The sequence below is a fragment of the Sus scrofa genome, chromosome 1, assembly GCF_054392235.1.
Source record: "Sus scrofa isolate SSC_HxYL_T2T_F1_AM1 chromosome 1, Sscrofa_HxYL_maternal_Yorkshire_Landrace_v2.0, whole genome shotgun sequence".
Taxonomy (NCBI): Eukaryota; Metazoa; Chordata; class Mammalia; order Artiodactyla; family Suidae; genus Sus; species Sus scrofa.
In genome coordinates, this window is record NC_139383.1 from 149,096,354 (window position 1) to 149,124,286 (window position 27,933).

Consider the following 27,933-nt stretch of genomic DNA (forward strand, 5'->3'; position numbering starts at 1 on the left):
GTCTACTTCCCAAAAAGTTCAAATGAATGAAGCAGAGTGAAGAGGAAACATCTAAAAGCAAGTCTCGAGAAAAGGAAAGTACGGACAAGAATACTACTTGTTCACACAAGCACTCTGGAAAATCAACTCAGAAGAAAAGCTAACAGTTTACATTCAAAAGTGCTTTTCTTTTTCTTGGGCAAGGTCTAGTGATTTCCTCTGCTCCTCACAACTATCAGTGGTTTATCGATCTAATAAACACGACACGACCTAAATAATTTTTTCCACTCTGACTAATATCACATCCTGCAACTGCAGGCAAGAGGTGCATATCTGCCAATAAAAACAAAGAAAAGTCAAAAGCTAACTCATGTTCTCCAGCAGTATTAAAAAGAAAACATCTCCAAGGAGGTTTCCTTCAAAAAACTGCACTGATGTATTAAGATAACTCAGAAGTTGCCTATTCTAAAGGGAACAACTATACTGCAAAGTTACAGACCATAATAACTGTCTAAAAAAGTCAAGTTTTAAAATAAATGCAAAGCCAAATACTATAGGCTTTTTCACATATTACTCATTTTATGAATTCAAAACATGTAAGTTTCTAAACTATGAGGGTCAACATGACCAGATGAAAGAAGCCAAGCCTTTGGGAAAAAAAAGAGACATTCTTGCTATCACATCGGCAAAATCAGCATAAGTTAGACGACATGAAACTTTTCGAAAACCATTAAAGTATCACTGTGACCAGTAGCAAAGTTTTTCTTTGGGTCCCAAGTGCCATTATGTACTGATTAAGGTATTAGGACAAATATACAGAAGGTATGGGAGTTCTCTGGTGCCCTAGCGGGTTAAGGACCTGGTATTGTCACTGCTATGGTACGGGTTCAATCCCTGGCCTGGAACTTCCAAATGCCACAAGTGCAGCCCCCCAAAAAGTACAGAAGGTATGTTCTAAACACGAAGAGAAAAGGTAAGAAGAGAATTCGAAAGAAAAGAATTAGGAAACAATATGTATAATAACTTAATACCAATTTTTAAGCCTTAAAGAGGGTATTACCACGTATAGTCTCCTATGACTGCTCTGGAATGAATGACAAAATTAACAGATTTTCTTCTGTTCTCACCTCGTAAGACCAGACGCACTGCACCCCGGCAAACCTTCGCACGCATCTCCCCACCTCGACGTCCTCGTGAGTGGTGTACATCTCCCGGAGGCACTTGCCGATGTGTGGCACCATTCTCCGGAGAACCTCTCGGCTCATGATCACACCGGGGCCCCCCATGCAGAAGTTCTCCCCAGGCTCCAGAGCCAGTTTCCCCATTTCTTCTGTGGTGCCCAGGCCCGTCTGCCCGAGAAAGAGGGGTTCACTGCTATTCAAACTCCTCAGGAAATTCTCCAGACGGTCTCCTTTGATGTAAACGTCGTCGTCTGCTCTCATAAACCATTCATACTTGTCCAAGTAGTGGTCATGCATGTACTTGAGCATCATGAAAGACTTCTTCTGGGGCGGGTAGGAGTCGTCCACACCCCGGAGTGGCACTATCGGAATAGGGATCGACGTGTCTGAACCCTCACTAGAGAAGAATTCGACTTTCCCAGGAATTGTCTTGGACCATGTTCTGGAATTAAAAAAAAAACATCAGTGAGAGAACAGTTTATTCCAGGCTTCCCATTTCCATAAATCCCCGTATCTACTCATGCTGAATCACCATACCTTCAGAAGGAAGATAAACAGCTACTTGATCTGCTTGCTCCCCCCTAATGGAAGCCCACATCTCCGGGTTCTGCAAAGTCCTAACTCACTTTCAAACGATCCCGACAAGAAAGAATGAAGTGTTAAGCTACTTCCCCAATAACTATGTTTTGGTGATGGCTGAAAACCAAATTGCCAGGGCACCAAGTCTAGATATTCAGACTTACAAATCCCCTACCTAACAAGTGCCTCCACTTTATAAAATGAAAAAAACAAAAAATAAAAAGTCGTGCACATAACACATTTTCTTGGGTGGCTCACCAAGTGCCAAGGATGTGCTAGATCTCGGGGATACAAAACAGACCCTGCAGCTGAGATGGAGCCAACATGAGGACAGACCTCTACGTATTCAAGAGTCCCAAGACTGCACTTGTCAGGAGCTCAGACAAGCACTTAGAGAGAAAAGTGAGCAAACAAAGGACACAAACCCAACTCAGAGTGGGGTGCGCTCCCCTGGGATGGGTGAGCAACAGGACACTAGGGCATAGCTGTGGGGGCTGTCCTGCAGGGGGGATGGGCCTCACTCGCCCAGAGATGGGGGCCTGCACGCTTTACAGCCCTGGGAAGCCACTGCACTCAAGGTGAAGGGTTGTGTGTTCTGGAACATACTGCTCATCTCACAGCCAGAGGAAACGAAAGTGGTCAACAAGGAAGAAATAGAGTGCCAAACACCCAATTTAAGGCCATCAGATGACATATTTCCTTATACTTTCTTTATGCTACGTATCAAAAGCTCAAGTAGTCTAGCTATAAGAACATATATTTATACAGAGGACTTCCAGGGAAAACATGTCACAGAGAATAAATGAACTAGTACGTTTAGCCTTAATACAATCAAAACAGCAAAGCTCCCAGATGATGTTTTCTCTGATACACTTTTATTTTACTGAACTGTTACAACTGCATTTATTGTAGTAAAAAATGACATGAGGGAGCCACATACATACGTTTAGTGGAAAGTCTTAGGAGAGAAATGTCTGAAAAGATATATACCAACCTCTGGGGAAGAGGTACAGAGTAGGGAAATGGGGAGGGGTGGGGGTGGATAAAGAGGGCTTTCATTTTTTTCTGTGTATCTCTATAGTGAGGGAAATTTTTGCAAACATCATAGTACTTCTTTTGGAGAAATTTTTCTGATGAAATACACATAAACTTGCCACTCCCACAGCATGCAGAAGTTCCTGGGCCAGGGATCAAACCTGCACCACAGCACTGACAATGCTGGATCCCTAACCAGTAGGCCACCAGGGAGTTACTGTACATTGCTTTTTAAACACAATGCTACTGCTGCACATTTAACAGATCACAGTACAGCGCAGATAAAACTTTTATGTGCACTGGGAAGCCAAAAAATTTGTGAGTCATTTTATTGTGATACTTGCTTTACTGCAGCAGTCTAGACTTCCACCATATCACTGAAGTATACGTGTATAGCCAGTCATAATCACATGATGCCAGCAACTGTAAAATGCACCTTCGCTTCAGAAAAAAAATGTGCATCTCAGAGTGAATATAATACACTAGTTGTAATGTTTTTCCTTTAATGCCTCTGGATTTAAAATGGACCCTTAAAAAAGAACTTGACATAAATGATAACTAATGGAACTACAGATGCTATACATACCAAGTACTGTACTGGTATATATACCAGGTACTGTACTTCATGTTTATGTAGGGTTATGTGCCTGGACAAAAAGGATGTAAAGTAAACACAGTAGGAAAGGGCAATTACATTTAAAGAGAAATCAACCCCTCCCATAAGGAGAAAACCCCATTTTCAAATGGGAATGAACTCTAACCTCCACAAAATCTGATAACTTAAACACATTCTGACACAGAAACATCAGGAGAGAGACCATTTCTCACTCTGGGGAAGTCAGGAATGATGAAGTTATACCAAGGTCAGACAGGTCAAGGTGCCCCTAATTCCCTCCTTTATGTAGAAATTATTTTTGTTTGGCAGTCACAGTTCTTTGAAGACATAAATAACTTCAGTGCTTGGCATGTAATAGAGGTCAATAAATACTGCTCACACACGTGAAGTGACTTAAAGATGCCGTGTGTGTGTGCACACGTGTGCATACAAAAGGGCAGGAAACCATTCCCATCTCTTATCTTTGAGAAATTTCTAGGTGAGCCACACTAACATCTACACGGAGAAAGAAACCTACTTAATCAAAATACAACCAGAACACAGTTATTAAGAGGTAAAGTCCACAGGCATGCTGCAGGCAGTCTATCATCCATGGTGCTCCTGAAATGTAATTTAAAGCTAGATAGTCTGCAGTATCTTACCCTCCCCCTCCCCCCAAAAAAAGGAGGATCATTTAAGGAAACTTCTCAGTACAGAGTTTTTGTAACTCCTCCAATTTTGGGAAACCATGATCATTTTTACTTAGGGTACCTTTAGTTTAAACAGCTCCATAAAATTAAAGAGTTCTGGAGCACAAATCATGATTTACCATCCCAGGAGAGGCAGGGAAGGGTGTTGATAATTTCAAAGAAATGAAGGAAATGCTTCTAAAGCAGCAAGCTGGCCCCCCTCCTGAGGCAGAAATGGGTCAGCTTCCTTAATTTTCATAAGCAAATGTCAACTCTGTCCATCAACACATTTGTTACTGGGAGCAAAGAGCTCTCACTTAACTGAAACCACAGAACACTTGCAAAGGCCCTTGCCGGAAAGCTCACTTTTCAGTGGACTGATAACCAACTCTTGCTACAGCACAGATAGGACAACTGAAATTTGAGCGTTTGGCCAAGCTAGAACTCAGGCTTCTTAAATGCTGTCTCTACACCAAGTTAATACATAGTCAGGTCATGCAGCTGGGCAACACCAGCTTCGTTGTGGAATGCTTTTGCTGAGCTAGGATTTAATAACCATGTCAAGTTTCTTTTTCTTTCCTTCAAGTTTTATTGAAGTAAAGTTGATTTACAATGTTGTGATAAAATTTCTGCTATACAACAAAGTGATTCAGTGATACATACGCCCACTGCCATTCTCTTTCAGATTCTTTTCTCGTATAGATTATCACAGAATACTGGGTAGAGTTCCCTGTGCTATATATAGCAGGTCCCTGTTGGCCAGTCATTCCATATACCTCAGTGTACATATACCAATCCCAAACCACCAGTCCATTCCCCCGACCCCATTCCCCCCATCCCAGAGTCTCCATTTCTATTCATGTTATTTTAAGAAAAACTACATCAAGCATATTTCTGTACAAAACTGCATCTACAGCCTGACTACTGTCCTGAGTATACACATTCATTACATATGGGTAAATTTAAGAAGGAGACAACAGAATACTTGTGATATGGATTAATAAGGAAACAAATGCAGACGTACAAAATAGAGTATAGCACAACTCTACTCCAAAGTGTTCACTATGGTTACTTTTGGATAGAGGATCAGAGGAGGTACATTACATGCCCCTTTCACCCTCTGTCTCTGACAGCGCTGCAGTCAGGAGATTTAGCTGCAGGTTTCCCTTCCGTGTCTGTGGTTTCCGGACATGTGGCTTCCTCTTTTAGAGTTTTTTTAACTGTCTCACTGTGTTTGACCTTATGACGTGAGTAATCTCAAATTGTTTTGGGAAGTAGGTAAGGAAATACAGGATAGAGATCACAAATGGTGGGAAAAATTTTTAAAGGAGAAATCAAATTAGACTCCTTACCATTAATCCTATAAACTAGACTAAAGGTGAAAGCAAGCATGAAAGACCCTCCCCAGCCCACAATAAAGCTGTTGAAGGGTGGATTACAGCTTCTCGCCTCAACAATAGCCTGGGCACTAGCCTAGGAGATTGTTTCAAGGTATTAAGAGCTAAGAGGGAGCCCAAATTCACAGAAAACAATGGGAATATTCATCAATAGAGACCACAAGCATGCCTTCTCCAAAAATTTGGCGTGTTAAATGGCAGAAGGCAAAATCTGATCTTAACGGTCCATTTCCAAAGCTTCAAGTCTTAGCTACTTTAAATACGGTTGCATTTTGCTGCCATGTACTTAAAAGTATAAATATGCAACTAATTTTTAATCATGTATAAATCAAATTAGTTTTCAAATGTAAATCTAAGGAAAAAAAAAATCAGCGTTGTTGAATGCAAGCAATAAAAAAAGCACCCTGAGCCCCATTTAGCAACTCCTTTGCAAGCCAGTCCTCCTCCCCTGCTGAGGTTCTCCCAAGCCCACTTCCTACCACCAACAGCCACCCTCACTAAGGGGTTTCAGCATGTGAGGCAGTGTGCTGAGGGCATCTGCCACCACCTATGGCGAAAACACCACAAGGTGTGAGAGGTACCACTAGCCACATTTTACAGAGGAGACTGAGGCTCATAGCCGGGTACGTAATCTGCACAAGATCACAAAGCTAATAAATGCAGAAGCCGGGGAGCAGGTGTTGTCTGACTCTAACACCTCCACTGGCCAGCCTCTTGGCTTGCCCATCCCCACACTTGTCTCCCAGGTCACTGCCCCCATTTCTTCTGAAGTCCCTCCTCTGCTGCTAAGGCTGAGAAAACAGTCATCGTAGATCAGGAGAACAGGCTTACACTCACTTCGGCCACCTCCTCCCACTCTGCCGGGGTGAGACCTGCCCGTCACAGACACCTTCAATATTTCGGCTGGTTTCAAAGGCCAGAAAACTTTACGTGAAACATTACTTTCTGAAACCCTCATTCTGTGTTTGGATCCCTTTGCTACCCTAAATCCTGCCCAATTACTTTCTGGCATTAGGTTGGAAACACAAAGAACTAAGTTCAAGATAAAATCAGCATTTGCCGGAGTTCCCTTTGTGCTGCAGAGGAAATGAATCCGACTAGTATCCATGAGGATGCGGGTTCCATCCATGGCCTTGCTCAGTGGGTCAGGGATCCTGACTTGCTGTGGTTGTGGTGTAGGCCAGAAGCTGTGGTTCCCATACGACTCCTAGCCTAGGAACTTCCACATGCTGTGGGTGCTGCCCTAAGAAGCAAAGCAAACAAACAAACAAAAAAATCAGCATTGGCACCTAGGTTCAATTTATAAGACAATCATTTTAATGGCATTAACATCTACATTTTCAGTAATCCTCAGGTTTGGCAAGCCCAGAGTTGACTTCAAATCAGAGCAGACTACATCTAATTTTGAATCAACCACAAAAAAATGTACTCAACTACAGAACAAAAATAACAGCTATGAATGCCAGAAAATGGCACTGCATTAAAATGAGATGGAGAGAGTTCCCGTCGTGGCGCAGTGGTTAACGAATCCGACTAGGAACCATGAGGTGGCGGGTTCGATCCCTGCCCTTGCTCTGTGGATTAAGGATCAGGCATTGCCGTGAGCTGTGGTGTGGGTTGCAGACGCGGCCCAGATCCCGCGTTGCTGTGGCTCCAGCGTAGGCCAGCAGCTACAGCTCCGATTGGACCCCTAACCTGGGAACCTCCATATGCCGCGGGAGCGGCCCAAAGAAATAGCAAAAATACAAAAAAAATAAATAAATAAAAAATAAATAAAATGAGATGGAGAGCTTCACGACTTTTAAATCATAACTAAGTCTCTTATTCCTCCAATTCCATCCTGTACAAGAAGCCAAAAAAGACACCAACAGTAGATAAAGGCACTGAATACTTATGTGAGTAAGTATTCACATAAGTAAGCCCTCACAGTAAAAATGCTGTCACTTGATTTTCCCAAGTACAGGCTGGAAGCATGAAGTTACAGTACTGAAGGAAATATAGTTACACTAACCAAATGCATGTGTTATCCCTACATTTGGGGGCAGGAGTAACTGCCATTTACTGAAAAAAGCATGACTCTGACTCGAAGCTCCAGGAAACCCAGGGCCAACATGCCATCTGGGCCCAGCAGTCCTGCAGGTAAAATTTAACACACTCAAAACTGTACTCACATTTCCTTCCAAGAGCTGCCATCTCCTTTTTTTTTTTTTTTTTTAACTGCAGTTACTCAGCTTTATTATAAAGTAAGTGCTCAGTGTAGAAAACCTCAAAAATACACAAAAATGCCAAGAATATGAAAAATCATTCACCATCGTAGTTATATATATTCTTTCACAGTTTCTTTTCTATGTCACACAAACACAAACATTTCTCTGATTCTGAAAATGGTCTCATACTGGGCATACGATTTTAAAACCTACTCTCAGAGTAAGAACCTCTCTTTATCCCAGTAAACATATTTCAGCCACATCATTGTTTACTGTTAGACAAACAGATCACAGCATGGCTAAATCAGTGAAATCAATTATGGTCCATAGCTCCTAATGCATGACACCAAAGATACTTGCAATTTCCATTTCATACATACCTGAGCATGCCTTTAAACCCCTTTGGAAAAGTTTCTAGTGAGATTGCTAGATCTCAGACCCCAGCCTCAAGGAATGGTCCTTTCTCACCATTCCTTCATTACTTCCTGCTATTTCACACTTCCATGAACCTGCTGTCCTCTCTGCCTCAAAAAACCCTGCTCATCCTTCAAGACCACACACAGGGGAAGAGGGGCAAGAATGTGAGTGGGACCTGCCCCAATCCCCTTAAGTCAGTGCAGGCCTTTTTCCTCTATGCCCACACAGGAATTAGTCCAGGCTCCCAATATTATCATTTGTTTCCTTCCCTAGACAATGAACTGTGCAGGAATGGAATTACTCATCTATTTTCAACAAACAGCAGCTTAATGAATGGATGGAGAAAAGTGGAACTGCCAATGTAATGAAAATACAACCAAGAAGACTCTTCTACTGACAAAAACGGCTATCCTTGGAATACTCTGTGTGAGAGAATCAAGGAACGATGACAGACAACACTGAACTCATTTTCAGGACCATGGTTTTCATTAACTTTCTTACGCAGGTAAGCCATAATGTGAAATGGGTTGTGCCCCAAAAGTTCATTTACAGGTTGATTATCTGGATTATGGAAAGCTTTCAGTAATGTTTTGCCAAATTGGATTCTGACAAAGCACACATTGCTCTAACCTGTTTCAAGATAAATATAGTTTACTGAGTTCAAGGAAGGAAAGGAACTCTGAAATCTGCTCATTAAGACTGGTAAAAGGAACACTCTACATTCATTTAAAGCATTAGGAAGAGGCCATTAACCAATATAACAACATCTTGCAATAAGATTCCTATATCTAAAGCTAGTTATTTCTCAAACTTTCTTCCCGCAATTCCCTAAAGACCGATGCTAATATTTAACAGTGCCTTTTATCACTCTTGGTGCCAAGAAGAGAAGTCATCCTTTCTTGTGAGAAAGTAAAGAAAGAACAAAACAGGTCCCCAGGAGAGGCAAGAATCAAGACAAATAAAAGGTATTGGATTAGCTTAAGTGTTCTGGTCATAAAAATGGACTAAAAAGCTAAATATGTATGCTTTTTCTTTTTTTAAATCAAACCATTAATTAAAAAAAAAAAACCCTAAATATCACCAACACTCTCCCAGCAAGACAGGTAAGCATGGCCAAGAAATGCCTGAAAGAGAGTAACAGAGAGGAACTTGTCTACCGGATATTAAAATATTATTCAACCTCAAATAATTTCAACGGGTGGTACTGGCACAAGAACAGACAGAAAGATCAAGTCCAAAAACATACCCAGGAATTTTGAGTATGATGAGGATGACATTTCAAATTGGTAGGGAAATGGGAGCTTATTCAAAAGATGGCTGAGACAATTTGGGGGGGAAATGAAGTGAGACAATTTCAACCCCTTCTAGAATCAAGAAAAAAAAAGTCACTTAAAAAAAAAAAATAAAAAAAAAAAAACCTCTGGGAGTTCGCACTGTGACACAATGGGATAAGGATCTGGTGCTGCCACAGCTGCGGCTTAGGTCGCAGCTCCAGCTCAGAACTTTCAAATGCTGTGGGTGCAGCCATGGGAAAAAAAAAAACAAAAAACAAACAAACAAACAAACAAACAAAAACCCCCCACAACTCTCTAGGGCAATAAACATTCTGTGCTTAGGGGGAAAAACAACCCTAAAACCAGAAAGGAAAAGACTAAACTACCTGAACCTCTAACTTCTGTATATCAAATGATCTATGTAAGAAAAAAGAAAACTATGAGAAAAATATGAATTGCAGCTAGTAACAAACGACACAAGGAACTCGGCCAGGGGTTCTGATGAACTGTCACTAACAAACACAATAAATTACTCTGGAGCAATCACAGTACCATTTTAAAGTAAAATTACCTAGAATACAAATAAAGATAAATTTAAAAAAATTATTTTATATGTTGATTTGTAGAACATTCCCCTCCCCAGAACCCTCAGGGAATCTGGAAGTCATCCTCCACTCCTCTCTGCCTCAGCCCTCACAAGCATCTGCCAACAGATCTTTAATTCTGACTTTAGCATGGACTCTGGAGCCATCCCCTTCTCCCCATCCCCACTGCTACCACACTAGTCCCCATCACCCTCATCTCCACCTAGACATCTCCTAACATCTCCGTGCTTTCCTACAATCCACTCTCCACACAACAGAGAGAACTGACTTCTCAGAACACAACGCAAGCCCTCCCTTTCCCATCTGAGTCCTCAAATGGCTTTCTAAATCAGAGTAAAATTCCACAAGACAAGACACTATCTGGCCTCCTCCTCTATCATTGAGCTTTTCAAGTTCAAGGACATTCTCACAAATGACTCATTATCAGATCTTGGCTCAAACACCACCTTCTCTGGTGGTCTTCCCCAACCACCTAACAAAGTGAATACCACACCACCCTGCCCTTACCCTGCTCAATTTTCTCTGCAGCACCCATCACTAGCTGAAACCCTCTTTTTAGTGTCTGTCCCTCTTGCTAGCAGAGAAGCTCCATGAGAACAAGCACCTTCACTCTTGTGTCCCCAGCACTCAAGAGTCTGGACTCAAGGGGCCATGTGTGTATTTGATGAACAAAGATAGTAAGTGTTTGGGAACATTTTTATGAGCCAGGGTCATGCCACTGAGAAGTCAGCTTTGGCCTGTCTCTGACGGGTTACATTTTGAGTTTTGTTTTGCCCACTTGTTCAAGGCTGTTTCTCCCTTGCTGTCACTGGACTGTGAACATCTCTCCGTAGCCCCTCTTCCTACTGTAGGCTTAGGGCAGTTCTGGAAAGTGAGTCAGTAATGATGGGCTGTTCCAGCATTAAAGTGCCCAACTTCAGTGCAGATAGGTGTTATCTCCTTGAATTTTTCAAAAGCTTTTCTTAGCTTCTTTCTGGATCTCAGGGACAGTTACTAGTCCCTGATCTGAATGCTGACACTTTCAATATCCTAGCATAAGAGTACATCACAGCGTCATCTGACTAAAAACACTGCCCTTTCTGGAGTTCCTTGGTAGCCTAGTGGTTAATGGTCTGACGTTGTCACGGCTGTGGCTCAGTTTCGATCCCTGGCCCAAGAACTTTCTCATGCCTTGGCCAAAAACAAAACAAAGCAAAACAGAAAAACTCAACATTGTGATCTCCTTCAACCCCTAAGCCCAACAATAATTTTACTTTAATAGACAAAAAATTGAGATTTTTTTTCTAAGGTAAAAAATGAATTTGCCTCCTAAGGGAGATGTAAAACTCAATGCCAAACTTGAGTTCCACCTTGTGCTAGAAGATTCGAGTCGACTTTTATACTGAACTGTGCATGAAATGTCCAATTTAAGAGCTGAGTGTGGACTTCTGGCCCAGGCTGCAAAGCAGAGCAAAGCCATAATGATAAGTTACCTCCTATAAACTCTATGCCAATTCTGGCCTTCCTCTAGAGTTCCTTAAGGCTAAAATCGTCCTGTGCCACTCTTGCAGCCGGTCTAAACACAGGGTTGACAGGCTGAGAAGCACAGGACCTTAACCAGCAGGGCAGGTCCACCCCCAGGCACCAACGAATGTGACTGATTAAGATCAGAGGGATAGAAAGAAAGGTACTCAGGAAAGTCTACAGAATTACTAAGTAGGACACAGCATTTCCTAGCAAAGGTTTTATCAAAAAGGCAGAGTTGTCACAAAGAAGGGCCAGAGGGCCAATTGTGTTTCTACTCTTCCTTAACTGCCTTAAAGAAATTAAACAATGAGATAAAATCCTACATCCAAAAAGGATGTAGATTTGGAAAGAAGACCAGGAGTACAGCCGTAAGCCCATTGTAGAAATAGCAAGATAAAGGCCTCAAGCAAGATTAGGGCCTCAAGCATGGGTTTTGGGAAAAAATCATCTCCGAGTTTTAGGTCCAGTTTGCAGCATATCTTCTGAGCACTGCTAGTGTACCAGGACCCCTGATGGTTTGTATATATTGATTTTGTATCTATGAAAATGTATTGTTTGGGGGGCAGGGAATCATGCCATCTACTATTTGAACAAACTACTTTGGTAACTGTCCCAAAGTTGTAATTTCAAAGGACTTGTCACCAAATTACAATCATGGAGATTTACTTTCAAAGTCATGCTGTAAACAATTTATATAGTTCATTCTCAATTTCTGATGTAGAAGCTCTTCTTTCAAAAAGCACAATTCGTATAAAATTCCAAGTAAATTCTCAATACATCGGGGAGGAAACTTTGATCTTCGGGGTCTCAAATCTTGATCTTGGTCAAAATTATGCTACCTTTTCAGGCACTCAGGACCCTTCCTGACAGAACACAGGCTCTGCACTTAAGATCCTAATGGAAGAAGGTTCCTGCTGTGGCGCAGTGGATTAAGAATCTGACTGCAGTGGCCTGGGTCACCATGGAGGCTCAGTTCGATCACCAGCCTGGCACAGTGGGTTAAAGGACCCAGCGTTTCTGCAGCTGTAACTAGAATCCAATCCCTGACCCCAGAACTTCTATATACTGCAGGTACAGCCAAAAAAAAGGAAAAAAAAAAAAATCCTAATGGAAACACACAGGCAAGAATGGGGAACCAATGCACTGAAAGGACAGACAGTCTTTCATCTTCCTTTTCAATCCTTTACTTCCTTAAGAGGAATGGAAATCCATATATGCTTTTCCACCCACAGCATCCGACGCCTGAAAATTTAGACAGGAACTAGATTTAAACGCTTAAGTTATAGAGATACTGGTTATAAATTAAGAACCGACAGCAACCAGCTTGGCCTTGCTCAGCAATGACTGAGCAAGAGGCCATTCCCAGAGGATCTCCTGCACTGGTCTGTTCTATGGCTGGATCCCAAATCTTATCCCACAGGAAGCATTTCTATATTTCACACATATGAGGTTTCCATTAAATCCGTTTACTGAACCTACATCCTTCTTCTCCCTCAAATTCATTCCAATACAAATCTGCTATTCCAAATCCTCTCTCTTTCTCTCTTCTAAAGATTACTTTGGCTAATCCCTTTGTTAATCCTGAACATGATTCCAACCACTTTTATGACTCATATGGCCAACTAGAGCCCAGATACTGGCTAACACACACATCACCAAACTGGGCTAGTTAACACCAAATTTACCATGGACCAGGAACTGCTTTTCCCAAATATTCTCTTTCCAATTGCTCAACAGACCCCGGTGGGGTTGAGTGTGCAGAGGGCACTCCCCTCATTTACAGGAACGATTCCAACGGTGAAATCTACATGTGGAAGGGTTCTAACCAGATTAATTTAGATTGGCTCTAGTTCTGCAAGGCGAAAGATGGAGATTTCAGAGACTCAAGTAATAATCCCCACTGCCACCACTATCAGAGATACTGTGCCAAGTTTTCCCAACAACCTTAGGAGGGAAATGTTCAGTCAGGCTCATTGAACAAAGGAGAGTGAATATCTGGACAAGGAAAGCTTTAGCGCCTCACAGAAAGTCAGGGCGAGGACCACACCCAGAGGGGCCACCCTGGTATATCTGACCCCAAAAGCCCTTGCTCTTGAGCGCTGCGCTCACCATCCCGTCTCCGACCTCTGCTGCCAATGCCCAACATCGCCCAAGGGGCACCCCGATCCCACAGGAGCTCAGGAAGCCTTGGCTTTGGGAAGCCCTCATAGGCACAAGCCAAGGGCAGACACGCATGGCAGTTTGCTGGGATGCTGGATGCAGGGGGCGGTGCCCGGGGAGCAGGGGCTCACCTGTAGGCAGCCACCGCGCGGGTCTGCAGGTATTTCTGGGCGGTCATGACTCCCACGAAGAGAAAGTTCCTGTCGCGCTGGCCGCCATCCGCTGCCGGGCCGTGCGGCCAGAGCTGCGCCCCCCGCTCATCGCCTCGCGCCCCACCGGCCTGGGAAGCCGCGGCCGCTTGGCCGGGCCGGCAGCCCTCGGGACTGGCTCGGCGCCGCGGGCCCGCTCGCTTCAGCTCAGAGGCGCGGGGCAGGACTAGCCGCGAGGCCAGCACGAAGCCCAGCACGAGCCCGAGCAGCACGCTGAGCCAGGCGCGCCGGCCGCGCGCGGCCATGCCCGCGCCGCTCAGCCCGCCGGGCCGCCGCCGCCTCTGCAGGCTCCGCGAGTCCTCAGCCTGCCGCCCCCGCCCGCGGAGGCCAGCCCGCCCTAGCGCCGCGAGGCCCGGCCCGGGCAGCGCCGCGGCCGCCGCGGGCCCGCCGCGCCCATCGCGGCCCCCGAGCCGCACGCAGGCCCCACGCCGGTGCTTTGTTCCGCACGCCCACCCCGCCCGCCGAGGCCTGCGTCTTTAAGAGGGGACCATGCCCGGCGTGCGCCGGCAGCGTCTCCCGCGCGAGACGGCGGCGGCTCCTCCCGCTCGCGCGCGGGGGCGCGGGGCCAGTGCGACGGCCACGGCAGTGGCAGTCGAGTCCGGGCCCCCGTCTCGCCCTGCCTGCGTCCCCTGGCTGGCTTGACTCCGCTGGCGCTGCGCCCGCCTCCGTCCTCTTCGTGGCCGGCGCCGCTGCCGCCGCTGCACATCCTCCGGCTTAGCTCGCCATTGCAACAGGAGCCCTCACGTCACGCACGGCGCGTTTTGAAGCGGCCCCGGCGGCGGCGGAGCCTGGCCCCTCTCGGGATCCGTCCTCGCCGCCCGATTGGCGCAAAAGTGAATGGGGGGTGGTTCCCGTGGCCAAAGTTTGACAAAAAAAAAAAAAACCCTCCCGGCGGGCGCCCCACCTCGTCCCGCCCCGCCCGCGAGTTCTAAGGCGCTCGGCGCCGGCGGGGACACGGACCGCGGCGCCTTGCAGCCCGTTATCCGTATGGAGACCACGCCCCCTCCGGCCGGTGCTCGGACTCCTGGCGGCGGCTACAGCAGCGGCATGAAGGCGTCTTGGTTCTGCTAGATGCATCGGTAACCTGCATCTTAGGCGGGATGTTTAAGAAGGGGCTTCTCGGTCCCCAAACTCTCCGCGACCACTTGCTCCTCCCGCATAGGCTGTCCTCGGGTAAACCCTGCCTTCAGCCGGGCGGACCCCACCGGCTACCTTCCCGCGTTTCTCCGGTTCACACTGCATCTTTGTTCCCGCCGCCCAGTGGGCCAGAGCGAGCACGTATAGAATCAACAGTTCAGGAGCCGTTTGAGACGTGCACGCTAGGAGAGTAGACGTGAATTCAGTCACCTTGTTCCAGGCCACTGGTTTCTAAGCTAAAAAAAAAAAAAAAAAAAAAAGACTATCCTTAGTGTCCAAGCTCCTAACAGTACTAGCATTTAATGAATGTTGAAAAAATAGTAGGTGATGTTAATACTCTTTTAATTCACATTCTATGAAGACAGGTAGTCAGCTAATATCCCTCGTCACCTAGTATCCCTACTCTGAATCTTTGTCAATATTTTAACATAGTTCGTCCATAAGAGCTCCGTGGATTTCTAAAGACAGGTTTAGAATCGGTTGTAGAACCGGATTCTCTGTGATAGATTTTAAATTTGATGCATTTTCTCAAAAAAAAAAAAAAAACTCAGCTAAAGTAACAAAAGCTGAGAAAGTACCCATACAACAAGTGTTTGTGTAAACATTAGTCTTATTACTTTAGTTGCCAGTGTATTGGGCTTTCTTTCTTTTTAAATGAAACTCCCAAAGAGTAAAGTATTTTCCTGGCCATGACGACCTCCCTTCATTTAATCAAATGAACCTAGGAATTAGGGACAGAAAATAAGCATGTTTGGGGTAAATCTTGGATCTTTCTTCACTGCTAAGATGACCAAATGATTGAAATATTACACAATTTAAAGTGCCACCTTGTGGGAGGTATAGATACCATCTCTGCCATTGAATGGTGGTCACTCTTGTTTATTCTTTGGATTTTACCACTTTCTTTGGCACTTGTAATTTATGTCAGAAATAGTTCATTACCCACCTTCCCACAGACTCCCTCCCTAAGAGGTGATCCACATCTAAAAATAAAATACTCATTATGCTGCCAATACAGGATTCCAACAGTGGTCTTGAGAAAAATACAGAACACATAACCATGAATTACAGACTCAAAAACCATCCATAGGGGTTTCCAGTAAGACCATAAGCCACAAATACCGAGTAGTCACAAGATCCCCCAAATTCAGCAGCAGCCCCATAATTCATAATGATCTCCACAGAGCACAAAGGCTGGCAAGATACAGATGTTCTGTTGTGTGTCAAAATTTCAGTATTTTCTAATCTGCTTTAAACGTCCCTATATCCTCATCTAGACTAAAACCTGACGCAAAGTACATTAACATGTGATGACAAATGTTTTGTCCTCCTCCGTTTCCAGACTCCTCAGTTCCTAGGTCAGCAGCCTCACCTGCGCACCTGCAGACTCAATTGGGCTGCTTCTCTTGTACTCTAGAGAGGGTACTGTTCTCCCCAAAGCCTAGGCCTGAAGGTTTAAAGCACCAAGGTCAAGGAGAATATGACACAGGTGAAGTCCTCCCAGGAAAAGCAGGAGATGCCAGGCCAGGGAAGAGGGGGCAAAGGGGGAGGGCAGGATCCTGGAGAAGTTGGGCAGGGGCAGCTCCTGCACAGCTGGATGGTCTGACCCAGGCAGTCCTCCTGGGGAGGGGTCTACAAGTATCCCTGCAGGGCCCCCCTCAGAGGCCTGGAGCAGAGCTCTCCTAGATGGGGGAGAGGGGGGAGAATTTCACAGCTAGAGGCAAAAGACCAGAGCCAGGGGACCTGACACAACCAGTACCAGCAAGGATCTGGGAGGGAGATGTGCTTCACACACACACACACACACACACACACACACACACACACACACACACTGCACATACGCACCTTCTCCAGATGCCCCACAAGGCTCCTCACTCCCCTTGTCTTCTTCTCATTAAGTTACTTATAAAGGTGAAGTCCAGATATGGGATTTCATAGGCATTTCACCTCAGTAAACTGAGGAAGAAACTTTCCCATGCCAGGAGCCTTCTTTGTTAAGTTAAGAGAGTCGTTAACTGTCTTATTTAAAAAGGAATGGTATTGGAGGAGTTCCTGCTGTGGCCCAGTGGGTTGAGAATCTGACTGCAGTGGCTAGAGTCACTGTGGAGGCTCCAGTTCGATCCCTGGCCCAGGAACTTCTAAATGCTGCCAGTGCAGCCATTAAAAAAAAAAAAAAAAAAAAAAGTGATGTTAATCGGATAGAATTATTCCCAGAGGAAGATTCCCTACGGTACACACCCACCTAGGAGGGTGGGTTCTGGGCTTCCTCCTACACTGAGGGTGTCTCCCCTGGGCAGGCTGAGCCCCCTATCCTCCCTCAGAGTCTCAGTTTCCTTGTCTCTAAATGGGTCTTTCCACTAGATCATGCTAGAAGTTCCTCCTCAGGGATTCTAGACAGATGATGAGAAAGTGGTTCGAAAATGCCACATCAGGAGTTCGCACTGTGGCTCAGTGGTTAACAAACCCAACTAGTATCCATGAGGATGCAGGTTCAATCCCTTACCTTGGTCAGTGGGTTAAGGATCCAGCGTTGCCGTGAGCTGTGGTGTAGGTCACAGATGTGGCTTAGATCCCCAGTTGCTGTGGCTGTGGTGTAAGCCGGCAGCTGCAGCTCCAATTCGACCCCTGAAACTCCATATGCCGCAAAAGCGGCCCTAGAAATGGCAAAATGACAAAAAATAAAAAGCTACATCATCTAACCTTTCTGTTCTCATGCCTATGATTTATCTCTACCTACTTTACTGAACCCTTCTCACAAATTGCAACTCTGTTCCACACACACATTACATTTTTTTTTCCTGCTCCTAATACATGGAACGCCTGTACAGGTATAACATTTCATATAATTTGCAGCAATTTCTTGGAAACCCTTGGTAAATACCTCAATTGTTTGTTGGCAGCAAGCCTTGAACAACTGACAGAATTCCCTGTAAGGGCTTCTTTAAAGACATAGCTCCTGGACTCCTGCCTCAGACGGGGGGCCCTGCAAAAAGTGCTCATAATTTTCTATAACCTTTAGAAATGCCTCTTTTAAGAAACAGTGAATGCAGAGGAGAGAGTTATAATAATCCATCCTTTCAGAAGACTCTGTTCATTTCCTGCAAAGAAGAAAATCTATAATGACCATTTTACTAATATTACCACTTAACCTCTATTAACCCAATAAAACTTTGTTTTATTATTAAGACTGCTGTTAAACTGACATTTAAGGTCCTCATTAGCTAATGAATTTTGCTCCATGTTTCCTTCTATTTGCAGTGTTTCTAGCCAGATGCCGGAAAGGGCAAGTGATTCTGGCTTATGTTCTGGCTTCCAGACACTAGTAGAGGCAACATGGGTTGTGCTAGAATGTTCTTCATGCTTCCTTGGTTTGCTTTATCAACTCTGTCCATTCTTTCTGTCAGAGATTGAGTCAGTGTGTGTATGTTTGTGTGTCTCACACAAGTGCATGGTGCATGCGTGTATGGGAAAGAGACAGAAGAAATGTAGCCCTGCTCTGTGTAGACTCTCACCAACTAGAAAATGCTGGCTACCGCCAGACAGGCACAACTGGGAAACCACCTGAGTGTTCTCCTGGAGATAACTTCACTGCAGATGCTGGGGACAATGTGCTCCTAGTCTAAAACTTAATCCTTGTGTAGCAGAGAAGTTTGCCTTTCCCGTCCGTTGCCAAGAAATGCCATTAATCTTTAAATTGGTGCCAGAGTTTCCACAGCTGGAGAGTTTGCACAGGAACAAAGCTTCCATTCCTCAGGAGAAAAGGCGTGCCCCCTATTCCCACCTGCACCCTCAGAACCCAGGCGCTGGTCAGCTGGACACAGGATGGCCGCCTGAGGGCCACACAGTTGTAGTCAAGCCTGGGCGCCTTGAGGAAACATTCTAGATGTGCAACTTAAACTCTCTTTGTTTTACTCAAGGCCTAATGAAGATAAAATTGCCTGGGGAACGAGTTCCCTGGTGGCTTACTGGGTTAAGGATCCAGCATTGTCACTCTTGTGGCTCTGGTTGCTGCTGTGGCCTGGGTTCAATCCCTAGCCCAGGAATAACTGCATGATGCGGGCATGCCCCCTCCCTCCCCGCCAAATGCCCCAGGAAGGAAAAATTCAAGCTGTAGAAGAAGGGTAACTATGAACTGAGGCAGCAGAAATTCAAATCCACAAACACATATAAAGTGTAACTCGAGGACAAGAAAACATTAACACCATAAAAACCACTACGGGACCCCACTGCACTGAGCACTGGCTCACCTTGTGATCATGTCGCTATGCCTGGGGGAGGGTCATCAGCACCTCCATCACCCAGTGATGAGTGATAAGGGCTGTCATCAGAAATGGCAGAAAGGCCACTACAGGAGCTTAAAATAAACACAGCGGGATGAGACGTTCTTCTGGGGATTCTGGAGAAAGACTCACAAGCAGATTGGGAGGCGAGCAAAGTCCAATTTCATCAAAATTGCAAAAATCACCAATACATTTACTTTGGACCCAGCAACCCCACTTCTGAAAATGTCTCCTCCTGGAGTTCCCATTGTGGCTCAGTGGAAATGAGCCCAACTAGTACCCATGAGGATGTGGGTTCTACCGCTTGCCTCGCTCAGTGGGTTAAGGATCCGGCGTTGCTGCAAGCTGTGGTGTAGTTCACAGATACAGCTCAGATCCTGCATTGCTGTGGCTGTGGCATACGTAGGCCGTCAGCTGCAGCTCTAATTTCACCTCTAGCCTGAGAACTTCCACATGCCACATGTGTGGGCTTAAAAAAAAAAGAAAAAAAAGAAAACATTTCCTCCAGTCACACAAGTACAGAATGACACTAGAACTGGGCTCTTCTCTGACACACTGTTTGTGATGGTGAAAGATTAGACCCGTGTCCATTTGGGGGGGGGGGTGTGGCGGATTGTGTGTGGAGAAAACAAAAGACACTGCATCCATCAGAGAAAATGAGATACTTTGCAGATATAAAGTAGGACAAGGAAGTGCTCTCCCTGCTGAGATGGACAAAGTGCCACTCATTGCAGGACAGAAAGCAGAGAAAGTAAGAATTTTGCTGGTATTTTTATAAGAAACCCCCTAGAAGAATGCACAAGAAATAAAAATGAAACAGGGGTGGGGACAGAGCTGGTTGAAGGAGAGATGTGAGCCAGAATTCCCAGTGGATACTTTTAAATATCCATGTAATTTTTTTATTGTGACTATACTATCTATCTGACCTTCCAATAAAGTCACCAATTTCCCACCAGCTGCAGCCTTAAAATGCTACCAGCAGAGCACTGCCCACAAAGACCACAGATTCTCCTTGGCAACTTATTTGGCAAAACAGCTCTTTTTCAATGGAACTGGAACTCCAGACTGTTAGCCACACAGAGAATGCTGTCACCAAGCAAGGAGCAGCCCTCCTGCCTCAGACTGTGAGCAAGAATCCCCCAAATAATGTCTTTCAAGTTTTGTCTCTCAACCCTTAGCGACTGGTTAAAATGAAAACTTCAGAGGTCTGATTAAACTTTTACATTCCAGTTTCCTCAACATATAATTATAAGTGTTCTTCAAGCATGGGGATATTATTATTGTTGTTTTTGTTCTCATTGTTATTATTTTTTTGGAAATATTAAGAGCCTTCTCAAACCACCAAAATGCATATACTCCTTTCAGAATCTCTTTTTCCACTCGTTTTATATTGGATCTTCCTTGTACTTAACTTTTGGATCTTCCATAACCTTAGGGCTTCTTGTTATGTCTTTTTCTTTCCTCCTTAAACATAAAAACAAATCTTTCAAAATGTTAGACAGTTGAAGTACTAAACACAAGGAAGCAGGCAAAGACAGCGCTAGAATTATGTGGAAATGGCGCCCTCTTGTGGTACATAGTTATTTCTGTTACGTGAAGGTCTTTAACCTTGGACTTAAAAGTAACGGCCAGGTATTTTATTTTATGATTAATAATAACCAGTTTCTAATGAGCACCTTTACCAGCATTTTCCAAAGAGACATTGTGGTCTTGAATTTGTGGATAATAAGCTCATGACACTGTAAAATGAGAGGAGTTGAACTAAATGGTCAGCTAGAATCTGCCCCTTGCATTTTGAAATTGAGGGAGTTTCAAACCCTGGGGGAATGTAAGTTTTGCAAGAGGCCCCCTCCACACCATGATTCTGATATCCAGATAATTTGGAGAGCTGTGAATCTGCTTTCTTGTGGGAAATGGGTCAATTCCCCCGACAGATGAAAAGCATCAGCAGTGTAAACAGATTGTATAGGGGAGTAGATGTCTGCCTGCATCTGCCCGGCTGGAGGGGCTATCTGCAGACCCCAGAGGTCCAAACGTTCCCTTTGCAAGTCTTCTCAAAAAGCTTCCTTCCATCTTTTGGCACTCATGTGAACTCTTGGCAGCGTGGGCATCCGCATGGGTGTTTTACCTTGGTTATGAACCCACCCTCCCAGGAAAGGCCCCAGTCCCTTACCTGAATGGAGAGGGTGCTCTGAAGATCTGCCCTCCTGCCTAGCAGAGGCAAGAGATGATTCACAGATAATGTGCTTTTAGTATCACAAACTGGAAGTAGCCTGAAGATAGAGTTGGTCCTGCTGCCAGACATTTTCATGTTAACCCTAATAGAAGTAAATGAACAGAACTAGTGTCCTTTGTTTTCTGCTCTGTGTTTGTTTGTTTGTTTGAGGTGACATTTATCCCATCAGTGTTTTGTTTAGTTTAATGAGAAGTAAACGTTGATGCCAATGCAAAATACATTTTCTAAGTACTTTGTGGTAACAAAGCCAAGTGCTTCTGTTACAGGAGCAAGAATAACAGAAGCAAGGATGAGGAGCTGTGTTACTTAGGTTCGGACATGGGGGCGGCCCATGACATGTGCCCAGGGAATAGGCCAGATCCAAACTACCTCTGCTTGACTCTTTTGTCAAATTTTGCGATGTCAAGAGAGCAAAAGTAGGAGTTCCAGTTGTGGCTCAGTGGGTTAAGAACCTGACATAGTATCCGTGAGGATGCAGGTTGAATCTCTGGCCTCAGTGGATTAGGGACCCAGCATTTCCACAAGCTGCTGTGTAGCTTGCAGATGTGGCTTGGATTCGGTGTTGCTGTGGCCTTGGTGTAGGGCTCTGGTGCAGCTCTGATTTGACCCCAGCCCAGGAACTTCCATATGCTGCAGGTGCAGCCATAAAGAGAAAAAAAAAGGAGCAAAGTGACAGAGACTCAAAGATCCCACAGCAAGTTCTGATTCCCCACCAGAACTACCTGTGCCATCAGGGTCCAGCCACGGTTTCAAATAATAGAAACCTTGCCAGTTATTTGAACAGAGAGCATGTTTTTAAAGTTTTATTGAGGTCTAATTGGTATACAATACATCGCACATGTTTCAGATGCACAATTTGATAAGTTTATATAAAGTATACACCCATGACTATATGTATAACTGAATCACTTTGTCGTACAGCAGAAATTATCACAACGTTATAAATCACCTATACTTCCATAAAACTTTTTTTAAAAGTATACACCCGTGAAACCACCACCATGGCTATGACCTGAATGTCTGTGTCCCTGATTCATACGCTGAAATGCTGTCATCTGAGATATGAAGAGGTAGGACCTGTGGGAAGTGATTTGGTCATGGTGGTGGAGCCCTTAGGAATAGGGTTAGTGCTGTTTTGAAAAGGACACCACTAAGCTCTCTAGCCCCTTCCACCTGCCATGTGAGAACACAGGGAGAATGATACTTTTCCTGACCAGGCTGTCACCGTCATCGCAGCCTTCCAAGCTCCAGAAATACATGTGAAATACACTTATTTCATAAATATATTTGTGTGAGAAATACATTTTGTTGTTTGTAAGCCCCCCAATCTGTGGTATTTTGTCATAGCAGTCTGAACGGACTAAGACAACCACAGTCAAGAGAGTTAACTTCTCAGTCATCTGCCAAAGTGACTCCTTCCCTTCCCCAAACCTCCGTCTCAGGCAGCCAACCTTTACTGCAGATGAGTGTACGTTTTCTAGAGTTTTGTACAAATGAACTCACATAACATGTGCTTCTTTTCATCTGGCCTCTTTTATGCACATGAATTATTTTGAAATCCACCCAGGCTTGTTGCAGTCGTTCATTCAACTTTATTTCTGAGTGTCAGTGCATTCTGTGAACATACCAGCATTTATCCATTCACCCGCTAATGGATATTTGCACCGATTTTGACATATGCTATTACCTGCAAAACTGCTATGAACATTCATGTGTAAGTCTTTCTACGGACTTGTGCTTTCTTTCCTTAGGCAAATACTTAGGAGAGGAAGGACTGGCTCATACACGAGTGTCATTGAACTTTTTAAGGAACTGCCGGACTTTTCCCCATTTTTTTCTGACTAGCTCTGTGTGAGAAATCCACCTCTTCCACATCCTCACCAACATTTGGAATAGTGAGTCATGTCAGCCTTTTAAATAAGTATGTAGTAGAACCTCCTGGTGGTTTTTAACCTGCTTTTTCCTAATGACTAACACTGCTGAGCATCTTTTTTTTTTTTTTTTTTCCTTTTCAGCTGCATCTTCTGCATATGGTAGTTCCTAGGCTAAGGGTCAAATCAGAGTTGCATCTGCAACCTACTCCACGGTAGGCCACTTTGCACCATTAACCCACTGAGCGAGGCCAGAGATTGGACCCACATCCTCACAGAGACAATGTCAAGTCCTTAACCCGCTGAGCCAAACAGGAACTCTGTGCTGAGTATCTTTTCATGTGCTGATTACCCATCCACAGGTCTTTTTGGTGAACTCTCTGTCTGACGCTTTTGCCCAGTTTAAACGGAAAAAAAAAAAAAGAGTTGTTTGTTTTTCTGAACTTTGAGAGTTCTTTATATAATCCAAATAAAAGTCCTTTACCATATATACGATTTGCAAATATATTCTCTGAGTCTGTGGATGGTCTTTATCCCTTTAGACAGTATCTTTCAAAGTGCAGAAATGTATAAATTATGCTTTTTTGTTGCAGCTAAGAAATCTTTACCTAACTCAAGATTTACAAAAAAAAATTTTTCTTCCAGAAGTTTTATAGATTTAGAGTTTGCGCTTAAGTCTATGAACTATTTTAAGTTAGTTTTTATATGAGAACTGGATGAAAGTTCATTTTTCCCCATATAGGTATCAAATTTTCTCAGAACCATTTTTTGAAAAAAAAAAACCATCTTTCTCCACTGATTGCATCTGCAGCTTTATTGCAGTTAGTTTTCCATTTCATACGTGAAGTTCTATTGCTAGATTTTCTATTCATTTCCATCCATCTTGATGCCAATTACGATGTCTTGGTTACTGAATCTTCATAAGTCTTGAAATCAGGTAATTTAGACCTCCAACTTAGTTCTTTTTTGAACTTGACTATTCTGAATAATTTACATCCTATATGAATTTTAGAATCACCTTGGCAGTTTCTTTGAAAATGCCTGCTGAAATTCTGATCAGTACTGTGTAAAATCTTCATCTCAATTTGGGGAGAAATGTCATCTTAACAATAAGAAATATTCTGACCCATGAACACAATCTATCTATCTATGTCTTCTTTAATTTCCCTCAGCCATGGGTTGTTTTTGAGGGGTTTGTTGTTTGCTTGCTTGCTTGCTTGCTTTTTTAGGGCTGTGCCTGTGGCATATGGAAGTTCCCAGACTAGGAGTTGAATTGGAGCTGCAGCTACTAGCCTACATCACAGCCACAGCAATGCAGGATTTGAGCTGCCTCAGAGACCCACACCACAGCTTGTGGCAACACTGGATCTTTAACCCATTGAGCAAGGCCAGAGATCAAACTCATATCCTCATGGATACTAGTCAGGTTCTTAACCCACGGAACCACAACGGGAACTCCCCCTCAGCCATGTTTTATAGTTTTCAACAAACAAATCTTTTACATATTTTTTCAGATTTAAATATTTCTGATATCATTTTAAAATTTGTTTTCTGTTGCTTACAGTTAGTATAGAGAAATACAATTGAAAACTACCTACTGATCTTGTGTCATGCAACCATGCTAAATTCAAAAGTTCTAATCCCATCTGGGATTAAGATGGTAAAGAAGTAGAATATGGAGCTCACCTTCTCCCACAAACATATCAAAGAAAACAAAAAACAACTACATGAAGAACAATTCTCAGAGTTCCTGCTATAGTATGATGGGATGGGATTGGTGGCATCTCTGAAACACTGGTATGTAGGTTTGATTCCTGATGCAGGACAGTATGATAAGGATCCGGTGTTGCTGCAGCTGCTTTGTATGTCACAACTGTGGCTCAGATTTGATCCCTGGCCCAAGATCTCCATATGCTGAGGGGTGGCCAAAAAAAAAAAAAAAAAAAAAAAAAAAGTTGTTGCAATTCCCTGATACCTCAGTGGGTTAAGGAGCCAGCATTGCCACTGCTGTGGCTCTGGTTGCTGCTGTGGTGCAGGTTCTGTCCCTGGCTTGAGAATTTTAGCATGCCACAGGCACTGCCAAAATAAAAAAAAGAGAGAAAAAGAAAAAAAGAATTGTTAACTAGTTAACTAAAGAATTGTTCTCACCCTTGACAGGCCCCAGACTAAATGTTCAGCCTCTCAGACGTCTTCTATAAACTGATGAATGTCCCAGGACAAAAAGGGCTACCAGCGTTTGTTGTACATCTTTCTGTGTTTCCACACCTTCTTCCCAGATCTTGGCCTAAGAAAGTGTGATTTAAAAAAAAATGTTCAGACTGCTTTGTACAGCTTTGAAAAGTTATTTTCAGAAGGAAGGTTGGCCTGAATTACCCAGTCCACCATAGCAGGAACACATGGGAAAGGGAACGGGTGAGCGAATTGCCAGACCCATCAAATGTCCTTCCCCACCCTCCAATTGGGGGTCACACCATTGCGATGTCAGTTGGGAGGCCTGAACCATGTGATTTTTTTTTTTTTTTTCTTGTTTGAAATTGCTCTGCCGTTTATGTGCAAGTCACTTTGCTTTTCTGAGTCTCCGTTTCCTCATGGAGCAAATGGGGTGGGGGGAGGAATCTATTTCATGGGGTTCAACCTTATGATGGAGGGGAAGTCACTTTGTGCGCTGTGAGGTACTTGATGTCCGTTTTTACCAAATGGGGAAGAAAGAACAAAAGTAACAAGGTGATTTTTAGGCTTCCTCCTTTTCTTTCCTCTCTGTGGCTCTGCCCCAGCCCACTGCTGGGCTCAGGGAAGCCCGTCGGCCTGCCAGCCTTCTGCAAATGAGGGAAAGTGCCCTTCTAGAACTAGTCTCCTCATTTGTCACATGGGTGTAATAACTCTGATCCTGTCTTTCAGAGGCAGTAAATGAAAGGCTGTGAAATGCTCTGAAATCTATGAAGCACCTGACAGATGCAAAGATTTCCTGTTCTTATGACCATTAACATTATTTTGGCATTGACCAAATGTAATATTGTCTTTCACAAGTTAGAACCTAGCTCTAGAAGTAAATGGCTAAAATATATTTTTCAGGAGTTCCCTGGTGGCTCAGCAGGTTGTCACTCTAGTGGTGTGGGTCATTGCTGTGGCATGGGTTTGATCTTTGGCCTGAAAACTTTCACATGATACAGGCACAACCTATATATATATTTTTTTTCAAACAAATATGTTTACTAATAATACTCAAGCTCTTGAAGTTCACAAATGGGTTAAATTTAGGTCTAAAATATTGTTTGGGGTTTTTGGTTACTTGGATGTAATCACCTTGTAAAAATTCATTGAGATGCACACTTATAATGTATGCATTTTTCTGTATTTTGTTTTATATTTCAGAAAGGTGTTTAAAAACCAAAAATTTGTGTGCCCATGTGATGAAATTTGCAATGTAGAAAAAGGGGCAGAAATATCATCTTTCTTCTTCTCATCTCGCTCCTCAACCTTTCAGCTTTCCTCCCCAGCAACACCCACCTGAGTCTCTTTCCTTTTATATTGACCCAGAGATTATTCTACTCATATCCAAACACCCATGTTTGTATGTGTGTGTATGTGTGTGTGTGTGTGTGTGTGTATGTGTGTGTGTGTACATCACCCCCCACTTTAAACTCAGTGTCAGTGTCCTGTACACAATGTTCTGCAACCCACTTTTTTCACTTGATATAAATTGTTCTGTGGCCAAACTCAGAGAGTTTGTTCATGGTCACAGTTACTTAGTATTTTGTTGTATGGATATTTCATGATCGTATAACGATATCTGGTGTATCAAAAAATTTTTTTTGGCCGCCCCACAGCATATGGAGTTCCTGGGCCAGGGATCACATCTGAGCTGCAGTCATGATCTCAGCTGCAGCTGCTGCAACACCAAATCCTTAACCCACTGTGCTGGGCTGGGGATCGAACCTCCAATCCCATTTTGCAATAGTGGGAACTCCTAGGTATACCGATTTTTGTACTAGTTACCCAAGAATATTCTTTAACATACCTTCTGCATGAGTGCATTTTAAGATCAATTTCTAGGAGAGGAAATGAGTGAAAGGGTTTTAAATTCTGATACATTCAAATTGCTTTCTGCACAGGTTGTTCTAACATACACTCTCATCAACAATGTATGAGATTTAAGTGTGTTTAGTTCCACACACCTTTGCCAATATATATTATTAAACATTTTTTACATTTGTCATTTGGCTAGGTGTGTGGGGGGGAGAGATTTCAAAACTACCTTTTCCTTTTATATGTGTGTAAGGTTGAACATCTTTTATGTTCAGAAACCTTTTTTTTTTTTTTTTTGTCTTTTGTCTTTTTTTGTCTTTTGTTGTTGTTGTTGTTGCTATTTCTTGGGCCGCTCCCGGGGCATATGGAGGTTCCCAGGCTAGGGGTTGAATCGGAGCTGTAGCCGCCAGCCTACGCCACAGCCACAGCAACGCGGGATCCGAGCCGCGTCTGCAACCTACACCACAGCTCATGGCAACGCCGGATCCTTAACCCACTGAGCAAGGGCAGGGACCGAACCCACAACCTCATGGTTCCTAGTCGGATT

General features: G+C 43.9%; 1 protein-coding gene across 1 annotated transcript in view; it reads right to left on the reverse strand.

Annotated features, from left to right (window-relative positions):
* CHSY1 (chondroitin sulfate synthase 1) overlaps window positions 1-14,078 on the reverse strand; it is a 73,788-nt gene extending 59,710 nt beyond the window's left edge. Inside the window, 2 exon segments of the mRNA NM_001244442.2 lie at window positions 1,107-1,602; window positions 13,756-14,078. Of these exon segments, the coding sequence (NP_001231371.2) occupies window positions 1,107-1,602; window positions 13,756-14,078 (819 nt within the window).
* Between the last annotated feature and the right edge of the window lie 13,855 nt (window positions 14,079-27,933).